Source organism: Paramormyrops kingsleyae, chromosome 8, assembly GCF_048594095.1.
Source record: "Paramormyrops kingsleyae isolate MSU_618 chromosome 8, PKINGS_0.4, whole genome shotgun sequence".
Classification (NCBI taxonomy): Eukaryota; Metazoa; Chordata; class Actinopteri; order Osteoglossiformes; family Mormyridae; genus Paramormyrops; species Paramormyrops kingsleyae.
In genome coordinates this window covers 37,896,192-37,915,864 of record NC_132804.1, presented here as the reverse complement: position 1 = coordinate 37,915,864, position 19,673 = coordinate 37,896,192, and the positions used below count along the sequence as shown (strand labels likewise).

Genomic DNA, 19,673 nt, shown 5'->3' with positions numbered 1-19,673 from the left:
CACAGCAACGTACAACTGAAGATTACAGAGCAGGGTCAGTCCAGAATCCTGGGAGCAATTGTGGTTAAGGGCCCAATAGTGAAACGTCTTGGCCAGCCACAGCATTTGAATCAGCGACCTTCCAGTCATAGGCACAGAGCCATAACCTGCAGTGCCATACACTACACACACCACACTGCACAGAGAGCTCTTTGACAGCAAGGATTAGCTTCAGCTCAGTTTGCAGTCTTGTTTCTGGGTTTGCAATGCTGTTTCAGTGCTGTATATTACCTGTTTTTATCTTGTTTGCTGCCATTTCATGTTTGCTTTTGCTGTTCTCGTTGCCAGAGCCTTGTTTGTTATGGGTTTGTGGTTCAGTTAGCTGGCCTCTTTATCTGTGAGGTCATGATTTTAGTTTTTCTGGTTCAGGGTGTTCCGACTTAAAATGAGTAAATAAAATAAATAAATAAAATGAGTGTTACCAAGTGCCATGAGTCCAATCACAAGTGGAAAATCCCTGTGTCATGTACCTGCTAATCGCCATGGCGATTATGACCGGTTCCCAACCAGAGTATAAGACCTCTCGAGTTGAAGGAATGCGACGAGCAATCAGCACCCAGACAGGTGTTAGGGTCACAAAGATGGCGCACACCAGTGGGTTGATGTAGTCATTGTGTTCTGTGGGAAAACAAAACACAAGGTAAAATACCAGTGATCTTTAATTCCCCACACTTTCTCATGTAACATCAATCCAAAACTTCTCAACTGAGAAAATAAATCTTTATGTTGGCATAAAACATGATGTCTTTCAGAGTGTGGTAGCCATTTCAAAACCTCTCCTAAGGTCACCCCAGTATTTGCAGCAACCAATGAATTTTTGTACTTGACCACCACCATATCATATTTGGATAATGAATACCTGGGGTGCCCCTCAGGAGAGGGTTGTGATATGAAATGATGTTCTTCTAGCCATCCAACAAGATATAAGAAACTTTTTGGTGAACAGAAGAAATTCTCGTTAGTTTTTATTGTGCTGTTGTTAATTTGCAAATGTTCTAATGTTATTATTATAAATTATTTATTCTGAGCAAATATACTTACTAACCAGTTAAATGGCTTTATACATTTTCCCTGACTGGCTAAGCACAGTACTGTAATTTACATTTATTTATTTAGCAGAATTTTTACCCAAAGCAACTGTGAGAAACATTTGCTGTGATCACACTGTTTATTTGCCAAGAGTACAAATGCAACTTGTCAAACTTGTCCAATCGAAACTTGTCCAATCCAGGGAGTGGCTATGTACCAGAGAGAATCAGTTTTCTACTAAGGTGAACCATGCTTCCCACTGGGTTGTAAAATTTTACCCAGCATGAATAAACAATGCTGACACATAATAATTACTAACTGTGCACAACAGGAGATGAATTTGCACCTTTTACCAGCTGAGCTGACTGTGTGGGAATGTGACATAGAGCTCTTACCTAGCTGCTTATATAGCCCTGTGCTAATGCCTGCTAATAGGGCCAGGGTAATGAGGTCTCCCAGACTAGCAGCAATTGGTGTTGCCACATTGTCTGGGTTGATGCCGACCTTTCTGGAAGCAATGATAACCCCAATCATGATAAGCCCTGTCAAAAGACAAAAGAAGACTAAGAAAATCTGTGAAAGGGAAGCTTAAATACAAGACATAAGAGAACTGAAATTTTACCATAAAAGTTTTACTATACAACCTTCCTGAAATGTTAGATTAACAAGGCCATAGTACTGTATAAGGTCTGCTTTCAGCACCCTTATGGGCCTCTAGCCCAGGAAAGCATTAGCATGGAAGGCAGACAATGGCAGCAGCCCAGCTGTCTCACCCAACAGCAGAGAGGCGATGAAGGCTGTGGAAACGCTGCTGGCACAGAGCAGCACCGCGTGGCCCAGTTTGAAGTGGCCCTCAGGGATCCAGCCGAAGATGACAGCCGCAATGGATGCAAGGAAGCCTACCACTGTGGCCTGGACCTGGACAATTGATTAGGATTCACAGCATAATTAGTATGCCCTTACTATTAGGTGCTTATCTACAAATGCCACAAACATGGAATGGCACACTATAAGCTTAATCTTTGTTACATTTGTGTATCTAACTGGAAGCATCTTTGACATCATTTACAAAAATGGCACCTATACTAAAAAGTCTGAGGAAGATTAGGTGACTGTTTTCTCACTAAACTGTCTAAATTTAAGTCTTCATTACTTTTTACCTGAATGAGGGCGAGGTTTCCCATTATCATCTTCCACATCTCCTTGGCTGTGTCCATCTGTCCAATGTTAGCCTAAAAAAGAAATTTATGTTACTGTTAAACTGGTACTGTAAGAAATTATCACATATTTCAGTTAAATGATTTCATACCTTTCACTGAACACTCTTTCACTAGGTTCACAGATATGTTTTGTATAACGTGGGATATCTCATTGAGTATAATTCTATAAAGAAATGCTGGTCAGCTCTCTACACAAATTAAGTTAAATCTATTTAATATTCTACCAACTCCTTCCACTCTGTGTCATTCCTCCACAGTCTGCTGATATTGAATGGCCAGGTCTTCTGAGTGTTATTTCTATACATCCAAAACAAGTTAAACTTCCCACTTCATTATGAAGTGGTGGTGAAATTTAAATTTCAACAGAAACACACAGCAGAATGGCATAAACACCCCACTGGAATGATGTGATACTGTTTCAAAATGGATTCAAATGTTTTATTATTATTCAGTTTAAGCTTATATAATTTGTCTTTTTTGTTAGTTCAATTAAGTTCAGTTAATGTTCTGATATTTTCTGCATTAGAAAATCTCTTTTGCCCCCCCTATAGCTTCTGGGATAGGCTCCAGACCCGAGCAACTCTGCATAGGACAAGCTACAATAGACAATGGATGGATGGATATATGGATGGATGGAAGAATGGATGGATGGATGGGAATAAAATCTCTTCACACAAACCACAGCAAGCAATGAAACAGGAATGGTCTGCCATAAAACTAGATACTGTTTAAATGATTTATGTCAAAAAAGGACGCTGGTTAACAGATGAAAGGAAGAAAAACAGTATCTCAACAGAATGAGTTGAATGAGTGCCAGAGTACATAGAAGCTGCACTGGGACATTCAGTCCAACTAAATATGCTTCAACCTTGTCTAGGGCAAACCAGCAAAAGCATTTCACTACACTGGCACTCCAAGTTTCCAATTTCTGGGAAAATATCCTTGTGATATTTCTTTTAAATGTACCCAAATATTGCTGTCTGTGGGACTTTTTTAAAGATATACATTCATACAGACACATAGACATTGTGTGACTCTTAAAAAGAATCAACACAGATACAAATGCTTAATTTTATTTAGTATGTCAAAGAGAATTTTTGAGCTACTTAGAGAAATTAATATGATCATAATTTTGCAATAGATCCATGATAGCTGGGCGAAGGAGCAGGCAGGAAGGAGGAGCTTTTCTGGGAGTGGTGTGGGCAGATGCAGATTGTGTTGTGCAGCTGCCAACAGTCTGTTTGTTTCAAAAGGTCTTGGAGGTGACCCTAACTGGGCTGTCACGCCTGCTCGGCAGTACTTCTATTGCCTGCTGAGTCCTTAGTTTGGAGAAAACAGACAGAACTGCAGATCAGAGAACTTGCTGGTGCAGCAAATGATAACAGAGATTAAGGCAGAGGAGATATGAAACATGACAATATGGGAAAACAGGATGAATTAAATAATTTGCATCCAAGCTCTATCAACAGTGTTGTCCAGCATTCTTTCTGGGGTGTTTGCTTCAGGTGCTGTCACTGCCACATACCCTTAATTCTTGGTCGCTTTTGGCAACTCTATAGCGTCACATTTCTCAAGAGATAAGGAGGCAGCAGTGTTTCATTGGACCACACTGGACAATTTATGCAAGAATTGAGAATACTGTCAGGGTTTGTCTTTTAAACAGAAATTGCAATTAGCTGTGAACTGCAGACTTATTGAGTCATCATTTTTACAGCACGTCTTTTAGACTGTAGGAGATAACTGAAGAACCTAGAGGCAAGTAAAAGAAAAATACATCCAGATACTGTAGAGTTAGTGTCAGCTAAAAACCTACAAAGTCTAACTGCATGTCTTTGCATGTTTTTTACGAAAAAAAAACAATATGGCTATATGTTAACCTTTTTAAAGCTAGTTATAGTAGTGAAGATTTTGACATTTGTTTTAGATACCTGTTTCTGCAACATTGCACAATTAATGCACCGAGTTTCCATGACCAAGTATCCAAAACAGGATAATGTGATCCAAACACAAAGCTCACAGACCTTCTGCTAACTGTACATACAGTACCGTACTTTTTCAGCTGTTTTGATGCCTGGTAGGGGGTTTTCCAATAGCCTGATGGTGGGAAACATAATTCCACAAAGGATTTCAAAGCCAAAGACTCAAAGAGTGATGCTGATACTAATTAATAAATAAATACATAGAAAATGTTAGGAATTGGTAATGCTAGTATTACTACAACCATCAAATACATTATGGGGTCGATTCTCCCATCCACTTAAGTCAAAAAAGCACACAATTTTTCCCACTTCATTGATTTCTCCCTTCAACTTAATTCGGGGTTTAAATGCATGTAAATGATCAATACACACATTCTGCACCTTAAGTGCACATTCTGGGCTACTTAAAAATGTCATAATATGAGGTGTAAATGCTGACACAGTTTTGATATCATCCTTTTTATGAGAGAAAAACTACTTTTACCATAAAAGTTTAAATTTCAACCTTTTTGGATTTTGTGCAGAGCAATTGACATTACTTACTTATTCAATATATTAACATTACATAATTTATAGCTCTGATTTAATGATCCCTCAAAATTTTCCCCAAATAGGCACTGCTGTTGCAGTTTTAATATCAAATAACATTAACTAGATCAAATTGATATGTTACGATAATGAGAATGACCCATGTTGCATTTAAAAATGAATTCATATACTGTACTTTTGGTTTTTTTACCCCCCTTTTCATTTGGAATAATTCTGCAAACAAGCAAATACAGTGGAACCCACTTATAGTGATCACGGTTATAGTGATCGACCGTTTATATGGATCAAAAAGCTTGGGAGAGAATCATTCCTATACAAATACTGTTTGAATAATTTTAGTAATTAAGTAGTTCACTTACAGGGTTCATTTTAGGTCTTTTTATACATGACAACATATGGGGTAAAATGTAAAGTACGCTAATTCTTTTATATAATCTTATTTTACTTTACTGTCTTTATGTTGGTAAGCCTACTTTGCCCTGAGGCTAATGCGGCGTGCACAGAAAACATGAGAGAAAAAAGAAAGTAATTTTCTCTTAATAACAAATATAGACTCATTGAAGGTTATGATAAACTACCAAAACATAGCCACCGAGATGCTGCAGCAAAACTACAATAAGCTATATTTTATGTACAATATTGTACCATATTGAAGCGCCGAGCAGACTGAGGGATCGCTGGCTAATGAAAACGACAAGAAGCAGACTGACACAAAGTTGTTCCACCTTACTCCTTAAAGCGGCTGTTCAACAAACAACAATAACACAAAAGTCATGAATGACAGGGAAACGCTAAGGATGGTAAGGCACACACATGGCAGGTAATTACACAATGGCTAAGTCACACTAGGATCAGGCAAGAACTGCATACAACCTCAGTTACAGGCACATGCGACTACTGGATAAACAGCACAACAAGTACCTACACTAAAAAATACAAACATGGACTATATACAAGACATACACAGGGCTATATACACGCGCTCGTGAGCTATGCCGGAACGTGCAGATGCCACCAGTGCTACTATATTATAACGTATTTGAATTATACATAGTTCAATAATTTAATTTGTACAGTACTGTAATTTGAAAAGTGTTTGAAACAGCTATACTGTATTTTGAAAGAGTGAATAAAATTTTATAAATAGCGACACTGTCCATTCTATTACCTTATATTCATGTAATAAGTATACAAATGTCAATTAGATGGTAATCTGCCTGAGACATAAAGAAAAAGGAAAAAAATTGATTATGATCATCCACTTACAGTAATCAATTTCACCCAGACAGACGTGATCAATATAAGCAGATTCCACTATATTATTATTATTTAATAATAATAATAATAATAATAATAATAATAATAATATGCCCTGCGATAGGTTGTTCCCTGCCTTGTGCCCACAGCCACTAACTCCACATAACCCTGAACAGGACAAGCGGTTACAGAAATTGGATGGATGTATGGATAATTCTAAGGGGAAAATCTCTTCCTGCCCATCCCATCTTGCTCTCAATGACAGTCAGTCATATATGTAGGTGAGAACAGGCAGTGAAGGACAGCCACCTGCAGTGGTACCCATAGAGCTGAGGGTGAAGGGCCTTGCTCAAGGGCCCACAGATGTGATTTTGCTGAGGCTGAGGCTGGGCTCGAACCAGTGACCTTCCGAACACAGGCACAGTGGCTTAGCTCAAACAGAAAGATTTTTCTGAAGAAAGACTATTAGAGCATTTTTTTCATTAAGGGCATTTTTCTACCTAATCTGCAAATAATCACCAGTGTGAAAAGGAAAATGTAGCCTACACGCCTTTCCAAGATACTGTAGCACCCAAATTGCACCAGACAGCAGATTTACAATGGGAAAGGCCTTAAGGCAGAGCAAGTGTCAAAGAAAAGCTTTCAGTTCACCTGTCGGTAGCAAGGCTTGAGCAAGGCACTAAAGCAAATGTTCACTCCTTTGTAATTAAAACAGTTTTGCATCAGTGAATAGTAAGAATGTGAATTTGTTTGCTTGAGGTATAGCATTAGGCCACCATGCTTTTAGAATTGAATTTTTTACTTCTTTTAATTCCAGCAAATGGCTGGGGACCCACTAAATGCCAGACACACACTCAAACAATTCATCAGCTGATCAATGACATTAGCCAATGTTAAGGTTCCAGTAATTTATTGGTAAGGGCGAAAAAAAATCCATCAGCAAAACACCAGTAATGTGTCTTTACATACTGCGGCACCACAGAACTTATTCATTATAACAAATTATTCCAATTACCAGCATGCCTTGCTTCGCGCCATAGTTATGCGCTATATGTAAATGTAATGTGCGTGATTGTGTATTAACTTTGTAAATAATTAGTGTTGTAACTGTTTTAATATTTTATCATAGCATGCATATTTCCATTAATGTCTATCCCAAGTGTGTCGACTTTGCTGTCAGCTTAATAAGCACGCTATCAACAATCACCTCCTCTTTATTATTAAATCCATGACCCACCACACAAATCCTATTACAATATTAATGATGAGAAAAGGAGGTCTGGAGAGAATGCTAAGAAGTTATGCTTCCTGCCTTATTAATTTACCACTATTAACCTGGGATTATTAGTAAGTGTCACAGTCAAATCTAGAGTACTGTGACAGAACAAGCATGTAGTTATATAAGACCAAGGGAAATTCATTTAGTCATGAGATTTATTTACAACGATGACATGAAAGACAGACAACCAACGTGGATTGGGCATGTATTTTTGCAAAAAAGCAAAAAAATCCACACCTAAATGTATGTACTGCACTCAAAAAAATGAACTATCGCTATAGTTAGTTTTACTAAACCCATCCTTGTTCACAGTACATAAATAATGCAAGTAACTACATTAACGTAAGTTAATTAAGTTATTTATACAAAAAATGTAGTACTGTCGGTTTTACTTAACAAGTGTTTGTTTGGTCAACTTAACATTGCTGAGTAAAACGCTAAACTTCATAAAATTGGACCTTTGCGGATACCGTAGCAGCTCACCTTGGAGGCGGAGCAACGGAACAGAAGACAAACGAAAGCGCGAAACACCTTAAGGAGAAGACGATAGTGATTGTGTCAGGTATGAATGTTTAATATTTATTAATATTTCTTGCCCATCCTGATAAATACTGTCAGGAAAAAGTTATGTAGGTGTACACAGAGTGTAATTAATTTACGTTATTCGTTTATTTTGTGTTTTGCTTAAAAAAAATATTTAGGCATTTATGCTAATTTTTCAAGGAAAGCATGTGGCAGTGTAAGGACTGCAAAATAACAGTGTCAACTAGATATCAGTTGTTGAAGCACTATAGATTAATGCATGGACATTATGGATGCCGTAATCATTTCCCGTGCAATTATTCTGATTGTCCCTGTAGATTTAAAACATGGAATGCGCTACACAGCCATCTTAATCGTTACCATGCTAAAGAGAACACTGAATTACCATCAAGGTTAGCCACATTCAATTGTCACGTGTGTTCTTGCAGCGATATAGCATCAGAACGAGAATATTTTAGTCACATCTATAACCACCTAAAAAGCAATGAAACGGTTCATTGTATGTTTGAGCACTGTTCTTTTCAGACAAATGTGTGTAGCACATTCAAGTCGCATAAAAATAGGAAGCACAATCCTTATTCTCTTCAGGACTTCAAACCAGGTGTCGTTAGAGAAAGTGGTACACAGAATTTCTCAGAAATTCAATGATGATGCATTGCTAGCTGAACAGGAGAATGCAGATGTTTCAGATAATGAGGATATTGTCACAGAAGGACAAGATTTGTCCAAGACCATAGAGCTGAAATTTGCATCCATTTTGCTAAAACTTGAAAATTATTTTCATGTTTCTAGTAATGCCATTAATAAACTTATCACAGATTTGCAGTACATGATCAGTTCTGCCTCAGTATCCTCATCAACTGAAGTCATTCTTGATACCTTCCAGAAACATAATCTTTGTGTAGATCAGCTGGTCATAAAAGAGCTAATCAGTTCACTGTCATCATCCAATCCTCTGCTGAAACCTACCACAAAAGATGGTCCTTTAGCCACTGCTTTCAAGCGCATGAAATATTACAGAGATAATTTTGATGTTATTGATCCTGTTGAAATGATTCTTCAGTCTAAAAAACATAGATCCTTCCAATATATACCCATCATAAAATCATTACAACAGCTGCTTAATCAGAAAGACATACTTAATAAAGTAGTTAATGGTCATACAGGGCAACAAATTATACATGATGGATCTTACAGATCTTTCAAAGATGGTCAACACTTTAAAGATAATGAGTTTTTCTCAGGGACTGAGCTCAGACTCTCCTTGTGTCTGTACATAGATGACTTTGAGCTGTGTAATCCATTAGGAACATCACGCAAAAAGCATAAAATCTGTGCAGTTTATTGGATCTTAGGAAACTTACCACCAGGCTCTAGTTCATCATTGTCCACAATTAATCTCGCTCTATTATGTAAAAGTGATGATGTGAAGGCCTTTGGCTATGAAAAAATTCTTGAGCCTCTTGTGAACGACCTCATCACTTTAGAGCAACAAGGTGTGTTTGTAAATCACCTGGAAACATTTATCAGAGGCACAGTACAATATGTGGTTGCGGACAGTCTTGGTGCACATGCTTTGGCAGGTTTTGTATGAGAATTTTTCAGGGGAATATTTTTGTAGGTTTTGCAATGCCACTCGCACAGATATTCAGTCAAAAGAGGTCAGAGATGGTGTTTTTCCTCTCAGATCTGAAGAGCAGCATGACGTACATGTTGCAGATGCATGTGAGAAAGGAGAAGCATGTTTTGGTGTAAAAAATGCTTGTCCTTTATCTGTGAACCTCTCATACTTTAAAGTCACTGCAGGTTTTCCCCCAGATGTGGCCCATGATATCTTAGAGGGTATAGTACCTGTTGAGTTGGCAGGCAGCTTTGAAATATGTATAAAGAAGAAATATTTCACCTTTGACCAACTTAATAAGCTGATTCAGGAATTCCCATTCAAATGGGGAGATAAGACCAATCGCCCTCATGTGCTTCCACTCACTTTTGTGAGAAAAAAAACTATTGGGGGAAACGCACATGAGAATTGGTGTCTCCAATACCATTAATTGTTGGAAAACTTATACCTCAGGATGAACCTGCTTGGGAGCTCATTCTTCTCTTAAAAGACATTGTTGAGCTTCTTGTATGTCCTGTGTATACTAGCGAGTCTGTTGCATACTTGGATAGCAAAATTTCTGAGCACCGCAATAGGTTCCAATTACTTTTTCCAGAAAGAAAGCTTTTGCCAAAGCATCACTTTCTGGAGCATTATCCGGCAATGATTTATCTCTTTGGTCCACCTGTTTTTTTCCTGGACAATGAGATTCGAAGCCAAGCACAGTTTTTTTAAACAGGTAGCTAGGCATACAAACTGCTTCAAAAATATCACTAAGACTTTGGCCAGGAAACATCAGCTCATGGTTGGACAATTTATGCAGTCATCCCAGTGTGATGAATCACCTGTAGAGGTTACTCGCATTTCAACTGTTCCTGTCGATGTTCTTCATGAAGACATTGCTTACACCTTTAATCAAAAATACCCGAATGTTTTTGCTATTAATTTAGCTCAGACAGTAGTTTCTGATGGCATAAAGTACACAAAGGGCATGATCATTGTGCATGGAACAATTAGTGGATTGCCTGATTTTGCAGAAATTGTGCAGATTTGTGTTTTGAAAGATAGAATTGCTTTTATAGCAAAAAAGTTATGTTCCTGGTACAATGAACACTATCCACCCTTTGAATTGGAACAACATCCAAGGGATGTTATGTTTATAGAGCTGGGTGAATTGGCAGATCGTTATCCTCTCTCTCATTACAAAGTTGGATCTGTTCGTATGGTTACCTTGAAAAGGTACATACATGCTGGTTAACCTTTTTTTTTTTTTTTTTTTTTAAGAGTGATGAATCAAACAAAGAAAATGACTGTTAAAAAGTTAAAAATTGTTCTAGGAGATGGTGACTCAATGAAATTGACACTGCCCTCTGGAATACCCAAATCTGTTGAAGAACTTGAATCTGAGATTAAGAAACAATGTGGTGTCTCAGGACATTTCAGGCTGCAGTATCTTGATGCTGACTTTGATGATTTCCTGATTCTTACCTCAACTGTGGATCTCCAAGACAAAGGAACAGTTAAAGTGGTAGCACAATGTGCAGCAAGTGCACATGATATTTGTTCTGTTTCTTCAGCAGACACTGATATTCTCTCATCAACTTCATCTCAGATACCTAGCATGTTAGTTTCTCCAACACCATCAAATGATTCTTCTGCCGCAGCTTCTGAGGCCATGTCTTCATCTGCAAATCTAAGGAGTGAAATCTGGCCAATTAACTTTCCAATCCCTACATTTCCCTATGAGGTAGAGCTAGAACTACAGAAAGCCAATGAAGAATTCTTGAATGCTGGTACTTCACTTAACATAGACGCAAAGCCTAAACTAAAATCAGAAATTCTGAAATCCTTAGCTGCAGAAATAGTGAAGTACAAAGTGTACCCGAGGTGTGAAGAATATGAAGAGGTTGCAAAAGCTCTGATTAAAAAGCATCCAAGCCTTCAGGAAAGGGGTTCTGTTGGTGGGTTCTATGGCTGGAAAGTCAGTCTACAGTGGAAGATGGGGAACTATCGTCGTACTCTGCGAGCAGCAGGCTGTCCCGAAGTAAAGATAAATTCTTTAAAACACAAACATGGTGAAAATACAAATACCAAGAAAGTCAAAAAGCCCAGGAAGGCTGAAGTCAATTTCTATCCTGATTATCCAGCTGGAGAGAACAAATGAAGCCTAGAAGAAGAACGATTAGCATTGCTGTCTGAGGTTCAGAAAAATGACAACTATCAAATTATTAAACAAAAAATGGAAAGAACATTTGCCTACAGAAGACATGAAGTAATTGAAGATGTGCCCTTCATTGTTGACTTCCAAAGCAGATGGCCAGCTCTGTTTTGTGAATATGAGGTAAATATGATTATATAACTGTATTTATTTCTTTAGTAGTTTTAAATGGTGAAACAAATTCCCTTATGTAAAATTATTCTTTATTCATGTCCATGCAGAGTTAGCATAAATGCTGTTTTGTGTTCAGATGTCATTGAATAACCCAGGATATATATTTTTAAACATGAAAACTGTCCTTACAACAATCTTATGTCTCTTAAATCCATAGATTGCTGCTGAGTTCACTCGAATCAACACCATCCCACTAATTCAAACATTTATGTCAAAACTGGATTGTTACACAAGCAAGCTGACCAGCATCTACCGAAGAAAAGGAGGAGTTGCAGGATGTAAAATTAGCAAATTAATGGCTGCCATTGACCAGGTATGTGATCTGTATTTATGATGCTTGTGTATAATTTACATAGTGATTAGCCTCTACTTAATGTCTCTACTTGTCTACAGAATGATACCATCTCAACTCGGAGAGCGTGCATTGTCAGAGCACTTTCTGTGTATCTAAATGAAGACTATGAAAACCTCATGAAGGAGTATGCAGTAAGTATTCTCAGACAGTCTTTTGTGCATATTTAAAGTAAAAAATTATTCCCCAAAATCATTAGACAATACAATAAAGTGCTCACATATGGGCCAAATTCACATAATATAGTCAAGAAATATAAATACGCGAAGTATATTTAACTCGGTCAAGAACAAAAACAACCAAATTGAGTAGTCTATTAATGAAAAATTTAAACCGAATAGTTCATATGTAACTTTAGTGCGGCTGCAGGAACATCAGTGGTGCTTTATCATTGCTTTATAGAACTTTTGAAATCTAGTGTGCTCTGCCCTTCTCTCTTCCTTCTTCTTCTGGCAACTCATTGATGTGAAACAATAAGGAATGGACAATTGATACAGAATTCTCTGATTATTTGCTTTTTCTGGATGCACTGCTAAGCCATGTTAAATTTGCAACCTGCATTTTTGATGCAAGATGCAGTTAAAATGACTGAACAGTGTTACTGTTTTTGTGTTTTATAGGACGCAGACTCTGAGAATGCAGAAAGAGACATGGCCAACACAGCCATTGGAATTTACATCATCAGACCTGAAGATGCAGAAGTCTATGACCTACCATCGGATGTTGGACTCATTGTTGAGGGAGTGAAAGTCCTTCAAAATCTTGGCGATGTCACCAAGGCTTGTGCTCTTCTTTTGGGAATCATATACAGCTGGAATCTCAGCTATCCACCAGACCTGAAGTATACTTTTGAGTTCTTTCAAAAAGTGTTACTAGGACTTGATGCACAGAAACTTTCACACAAAATACAGGTGCTCAAAAACAAACTTGTTGATTGAATCAACACATCTTTATTTCTCTTTCATTTTGTTTTTCCGAGATCTGTGATGGTTAAATTGTCTGTGGTTTTAAAAATTAGGGGCCAGTTTTAATGTTACCATTGTTGATGGCCATTTGGAGCATGCTGCCTATCTTAAGTAGACCTGTTTTATTGTTTTTAGGAACTGTGAAGTTAAAATTGTTTGCAGTTGTTTACAAAAAAAATGGAGGCCAGTTTGAATGTTTCCTTTACCAAAGCTTCTAAACATTTTAAATATAAAAAAAAATTTAATGTCGCAGCATTTTATGGTGTGCTCCCTGACTTGAACAAAATTTCCTTTTGTTTTATTTTTCTAATTAAAATTATTCATTACAATATTTGAAGGCAGTTGCACATTGTATGACTTTGGGAATAATGTTTGCAGTTGACTAGAATTTATTATTTTTTTTAACAAACTGTGACATTTAAGCTGTTTGTGGTCATTTACAAAAATAGAGGCCAGTGTTAATGTTACTTTAATTGTTGGCATAAAGGATCTGAAATATCAGACAGGGAGTTGTGCAGCATTTGGAGGTATCCTGTTTAATTTCAACAGACATTTGATCCAAGTAAGATTTTTATCATTTCTTGAAGACAGTTGCACTTTAAAAGAACTTGTAAAGAATGTTTACTATTGAAATGATTATGCTGTAGTCTAATTGTTTCCAAGGACCTGGTTGTCTATTGCAAGACCTTGCAAAAAATAAAATAAACGTGTTTTGTTTCTGGAAATATGCTTGTGATTATTTAACTATTAGCTCTACAAGTGGAAACCTTGAAGTAAATAAAATCTATAAAACGTGTGTTACATATTAAAAGTTTGTAAATGTAACAAAATTAAGTTAAGTTTACATATAATTTATGTGTAATAGTGACAAATCTGAATTGTTTGGATTTACTTTAAAAAGTTTTGTCAATTTTACCTGAATTTCTGTTGTTCATACAACTAAATTGCACTACTTCTCATTTGTGGCTCATTAAATCGGTCGTACACACCATACCGTCCAACTTATCTGTGGACGTGTTGCTACGGAGTTTTATACGTAAGCACCGCATATAATGTGTTATCAACTGATATTTCTAAGAATGGCAATAAACTGGGCTAGAACTGGATTTCATTATTGGTCGGATTATTTTTCGGATTTACGGTAGTTCGGACTAACTGTAAGTGAACGAAGGTAAAGATTATTTAAAATGAGGTACCTTAAATCCGACAAGTTGTCCGGCTAAGCAAAAAATCTTGCCTTTTGATATGGGTCCATGGTATTAGACTTCTGTGGCAGATGGAACGCATCCGACTCATGTTCAAGATGTTCAGTAAACATGTTAAGTGCATATATATTCCCTTTTTTCTTGAGTCTGTTTGCTCATGCAAAATGAAATGCGATTAATATAGATAAAAAATGAATGATATTTAATCGTGATTAATCTAAATTAATCCAGCAACCCTGTGATTAATCTGATTAAAAATTTTAATAGTTTGACAGCACTAATACATACATACATACATATATACATACATATATATATATATATATACATATATATACACTCACCTAAAAGATTATTAGGAACACCATACTAATACGGTGTTTGACCCCCTTTCGCCTTCAGAACTGCCTTAATTCTACGTGGCATCGATTCAACAAGGTGCTGAAAGCATTCTTTAGAAATATTGGCCCATATTGATAGGATAGCATCTTGCAGTTGATGGAGATTTGTGGGATGCACATAAAGGACACGAAACTCCCGTTCCACCACATCCCAAAGATGCTCTATTGGGTTGAGATCTGGTGACTGTGAGGGCCATTTTAGTACAGTGAACTCATTGTCATGTTCAAAACCAATTTGAAATGATTCGAGCTTTGTGACATGGTGCATTATCCTGCTGGAAGTAGCCATCAGAGGATGGGTAAATGGTGGTCATAAAGGGATGGACATGGTCAGAAACAATGCTCAGGTAGGCCGTGGCATTTAAACGATGCCCAATTGGCACTAAGGGGCCTAAAGTGTGCCAAGAAAACATCCCCCACACCATTACACCACCACCAGCAGCCTGCACAGTGGTAACAAGGCATGATGGATCCATGTTCTCATTCTGTTTACGGCAAATTCTGACTCTACCATTTGAATGTCTCAACAGAAATCGAGACTCATCAGACCAGGCAACATTTTTCCAGTCTTCAACTGTCCAATTTTGGTGAGCTCGTGCAAATTGTAGCCTCTTTTTCCTATTTGTAGTGGAGATGAGTGGTACCCGGTGGGGTCTTCTGCTGTTGTAGCCCATCTGCCTCAAGGTTGTGCGTGTTGTGGCTTCACAAATGCTTTGCTGCATACCTCGATTATAACGAGTGGTTATTTCAGTCAAAGTTGCTCTTCTATCAGCTTGAATCAGTCGGCCCATTCTCCTCTGACCTCTAGCCCACAGGACTGCCGCATACTGGATGTTTTTCCCTTTGCACACCATTCTTTGTAAACCCTAGAAATGGTTGTGCGTGCAAATCCCAGTAACTGAGCAGATTGTGAAATACTCAGACCGGCCCGTCTGGCACCAACAACCATGCCACGCTCAAAATTGCTTAATCACCTTTCTCTCCCATTCTGACATTCAGTTTGGAGTTCAGGAGATTGTCTTGACCAGGACCACACCCCTAAATGGATTGAAGCAACTGCCATGTGATTGGTTGATTAGATAATTGCATTAATGAGAAATTGAACAGGTGTTCCTAATAATCCTTTAGGTGAGTGTGTGTGTATATATATATATATAACTACAACCCTGGTAGTGGTGCAAAAGTGGCAGAGGAGTAGTAGCAGGACAGGTGACTTAGGCAAATACCAGGGTCCCCAAGCTGTCTTATTAATTTTGTATTGCGTTTTTCACAAAAGTGAAAATAAAGCACTTGTGTTTACAAATTTTTCTTTGCTGATTTTATTAATTTAGACTTCACACTAAAATAATGGCAATAAATTTTACCATGTCAGGGGACAGTAAGTTGGAGGGCCCCATACAGTTATTTTGCCTAGGGCCCACAGTCTCTAGAATAATCTCTGCTATCTGATACAAGTGTTTGTCTCAGACCTTAAAAGAAACTAATCCTCAGAAGGCATAGCATTGCTGGCCCTGTATTAAATCAACCTAAAACATTGCTTTTGGGAGAGTTGCTGTGAAATTTCCTGGAAGGAAAGCGAACCATAAACACCATTAGGTTTAAGGAAAAGATGATTATCAGATACATTAGACTGGACAAGACCTAAAGGAATTCATGGCTACAAAGTCCTTCTTCCTCATGTATTAAAATTCATGGTTTGGTACACACCTCAGTTTTGAGTTCATGGTTTAGTGCAATTTCAGCACAGCAGGTAATCAGAATTTATTCTGCAATTGCTATTACTATAATGACAATCACAACTAGGAACAGCTGTAAACCAAACAAAAGGCAATGTGCCTGAATATCAAAACCTATTTAACATTGTAAAAATAAATATGTCAGATAAATAAACATTTTAAAATAACACTGCATCATGATAATCATAATTAACTAAATTCCATGCTTTGTACTACTGTATTTCTGTATCTATAAATACTGTTTAGTTGTAGTTTTTTATCTTTACCTGGTCAGAATATCCTTGCAAAAATGCAATAAATACCATGGGGGAGACTAACATGCAGAAGCTGTTTCTGACTTGCTGTAGTCATACACACACTCGGATGTTGTCTCAAATGAGTTAGCATGGTGGATGTGTTTACAGCAACATATACATAACTGACAGACAGTCTTGATCTTATCAACTACTCTCTCTCTCTGTTGCTGTTATTTATAAGCCAAAAAATTCGTACACTACTTGTCACACCCAAATCGTGCCGATCGTCCTGTGCCATGCCCCCCTCGTTAACCTCATGTGGATTCCCAGTGTTTATCAGCTGTTTTGAGTTGCCTTCGTTAGTTCGGTGTATTTAAGTCCACGTCAGAGTTTGTTTCCCTAATTCTGTCATTGTAGTGTTGTGGATTGTTATGCTATTCGTTCCTTATGCCCCTTCGTTTGCCCATTAAATCCCTTTATTTTACCCCATTCCTTATCTCCTTTGCCTGCTTCCCTGGTCCGTGCCACGTAATACATGACACTACTAATTAAAATGATGTAAGAGGGCCTTCAAGTTCTGGCTCCATCCAGTATGACTGACTGTAACCAGCATCAGCCGCAACAACTCACAATCACAATTAGCATAATGTTTTTCGTGTTAAACATCTATTGTGAATTTAGGTTCCACCCATGTCAATAAATGTATTCATTTCTTTCATTGTGCTTACCGAACCGAAAATGATGTAACTAATGATGTAAATAATGTTCTTTTACAGCACTATTATTTACAGTACATTTAGTTTTTGATAAACTAATTAAATAGATAATTAGATATAAAAACACATTCACTTTTATAATAATATCTACACATACAGTGCCTTCCATAATGTTTGGGACAGACACATTTTTCCTTGATTTACCCCTCTGCTGCAGTTTAAAATTTAAAATCAAACAATTCAGACGTAATTAAAGTGCACATTCCAGACTTTAATATAAAGCTAAAGTTATTTGCATACATTTTGGTCTCACCATGTAGAAATTACAACACTTGTTATACATAGTCACCCTATTTCCGGGCACCATAATGTTTGGGACATACCAATGGTGTGCATATTAAAGCAGTCATATTTAGTACTTTGTTGCATATCCCTTGCATGCAGCAACTGCTTGAAGTCTGTGATCCATAGACATCACCTGTTCATAAGACCTTTTCCAGAATTCTGCAGGCTCTTTAAGTATTTTTTCCTAAACTCTAATCTGGTCATTCTGTTTTTGTGGTTAACTACTGGTTTGCATCTTGCAGTGTAGCCTCTACATTTCTGTTCGTGAAGGCTTCTGCGGATATTAGTCTCTGACAAAAACACATCTGCCTCCTATAGACTATTTCTGATCTGATGGACAGGCGTTTGGGGATTTTTCTCTACCATAGTGAGGATTCTTCTGCCATAAGCAGTGGAGGTTAGGGTGCCCGGCAATCTACTGAAAAAAATTGAACTTTAGAATTTCCAGTGTGGTACCCCCTCAAGTTGTTACCCTTGTTCTGTAAGTAAAAACTGCAAAGTTTCAGAATTTTAAGTCAACATTTGCTCAACACAAGTAAAGTTTCTACTAAAAAATTACTGTGGAAGCATGCTAATATAACACCCATATTCAAAAAAGGGGATAGAAGTAATCCGGCAAACTATAGGCCAATCAGTTTAACTAGCATTACTGGAAAAATAATGGAAGCTATAATTCAAGTGAAAATGGTAGATTACCTAGATGCAAATAACATTATAAAGGATAGCCAACATGGATTTAGGAGAGGTAGATCCTGCTTAACGAATCTGCTTGAGTTCTTTGAGGAAGCTACAAGTGAAATTGATCACAAAAAGGCCTATGATGTGATTTACTTAGATTTCCAGAAAGCCTTTGATGTTGTCCCCCACAAACGGCTCTTGCTAAAGCTTAAAGCTGCAGGAATTTTAGGAACTGTGGCAGCTTGGATCAAAAACTGGCTAACTGATAGGAAGCAGCGAGTAGTTATTAGAGGCACTATGTCACAGTGGGCCTCCGTTTATAGTGGGGTACCGCAGGGTTCAATTTTAGGACCACTATTGTTCCTAATTTACATTAATGATATTGACACGAATACATACAGTAAACTGGTTAAATTTGCAGACGACACTAAGGTGGGCGGGGTAGCAGATACTAATCTAGCAGCAGAGAGGCTCCAACGGGATCTGGATTTAATTAGCGAATGGGCTGATACTTGGCAGATGAAATTTAACACAGATAAATGTAAGGTAATCCATGCAGGGAGCAGAAATATACAGTACAGATATTTTATGGGTTCCACTGAAATAAAGGTAGCTGATTACGAGAAAGATCTCGGTATGTATGTTGATGCTTCCATGTCCCACTCTCGCCAATGTGGGGAAGCAATAAAAAAGGCGAACAGAATGTTGGGTTATATCTCTAGATGTGTGGAGTTTAAGTCAAGGGAGGTGATGTTACACTTATATAATTCCTTGGTAAGACCCCACCTAGAATACTGTGTGCAGGTTTGGTCACCATACCTCAAGAAGGACATTGCTGCCTTAGAAAAGGTGCAACGAAGAGCTACGAGAATGATTCCTGGTCTTAGAGGAATGTCTTACGAGGAGAGGTTAGCGGAACTGAATCTGTTCAGCCTTGAGCAAAGGAGACTAAGGGGGGATATGATTCAGGTCTATAAGATTCTAACGGGTCTGGATGCCGTTAAGCCAAATGACTATTTCAATATTAGTCTAAATACTAGAACTCGTGGCCATAAGTGGAAATTAGCGGGAGAACATTTTAAAACAAATTTGAGGAAGTACTTCTTTACACAGCGTGTAGTCAGAGTATGGAATAGTCTTCCTGCTATTGTA

The 19,673-nt window shown here is 37.7% G+C and overlaps 1 protein-coding gene and 1 long non-coding RNA gene across 2 annotated transcripts in view; one reads left to right on the top strand and one right to left on the bottom strand.

The window, feature by feature from the left end:
• slc41a1 (solute carrier family 41 member 1) overlaps positions 1-19,673 on the bottom strand; it is a 53,893-nt gene that overhangs the window by 23,108 nt on the left and 11,112 nt on the right. The window contains exons 4-7 of the mRNA XM_023806332.2: positions 2,229-2,300; positions 1,842-1,986; positions 1,464-1,610; positions 510-657 (exon numbers count right to left, since the gene is read on the bottom strand). Of these exons, the coding sequence (XP_023662100.1) occupies positions 510-657; positions 1,464-1,610; positions 1,842-1,986; positions 2,229-2,300 (512 nt within the window). The remainder of the gene's footprint in view (positions 1-509; positions 658-1,463; positions 1,611-1,841; positions 1,987-2,228; positions 2,301-19,673) is intronic.
• LOC140592342 (uncharacterized) lies at positions 11,554-12,927 on the top strand. The gene is made up of 4 exons (XR_011992741.1): positions 11,554-11,836; positions 12,045-12,200; positions 12,281-12,373; positions 12,860-12,927. It is a non-coding gene; the product is annotated as an uncharacterized lncRNA (long non-coding RNA).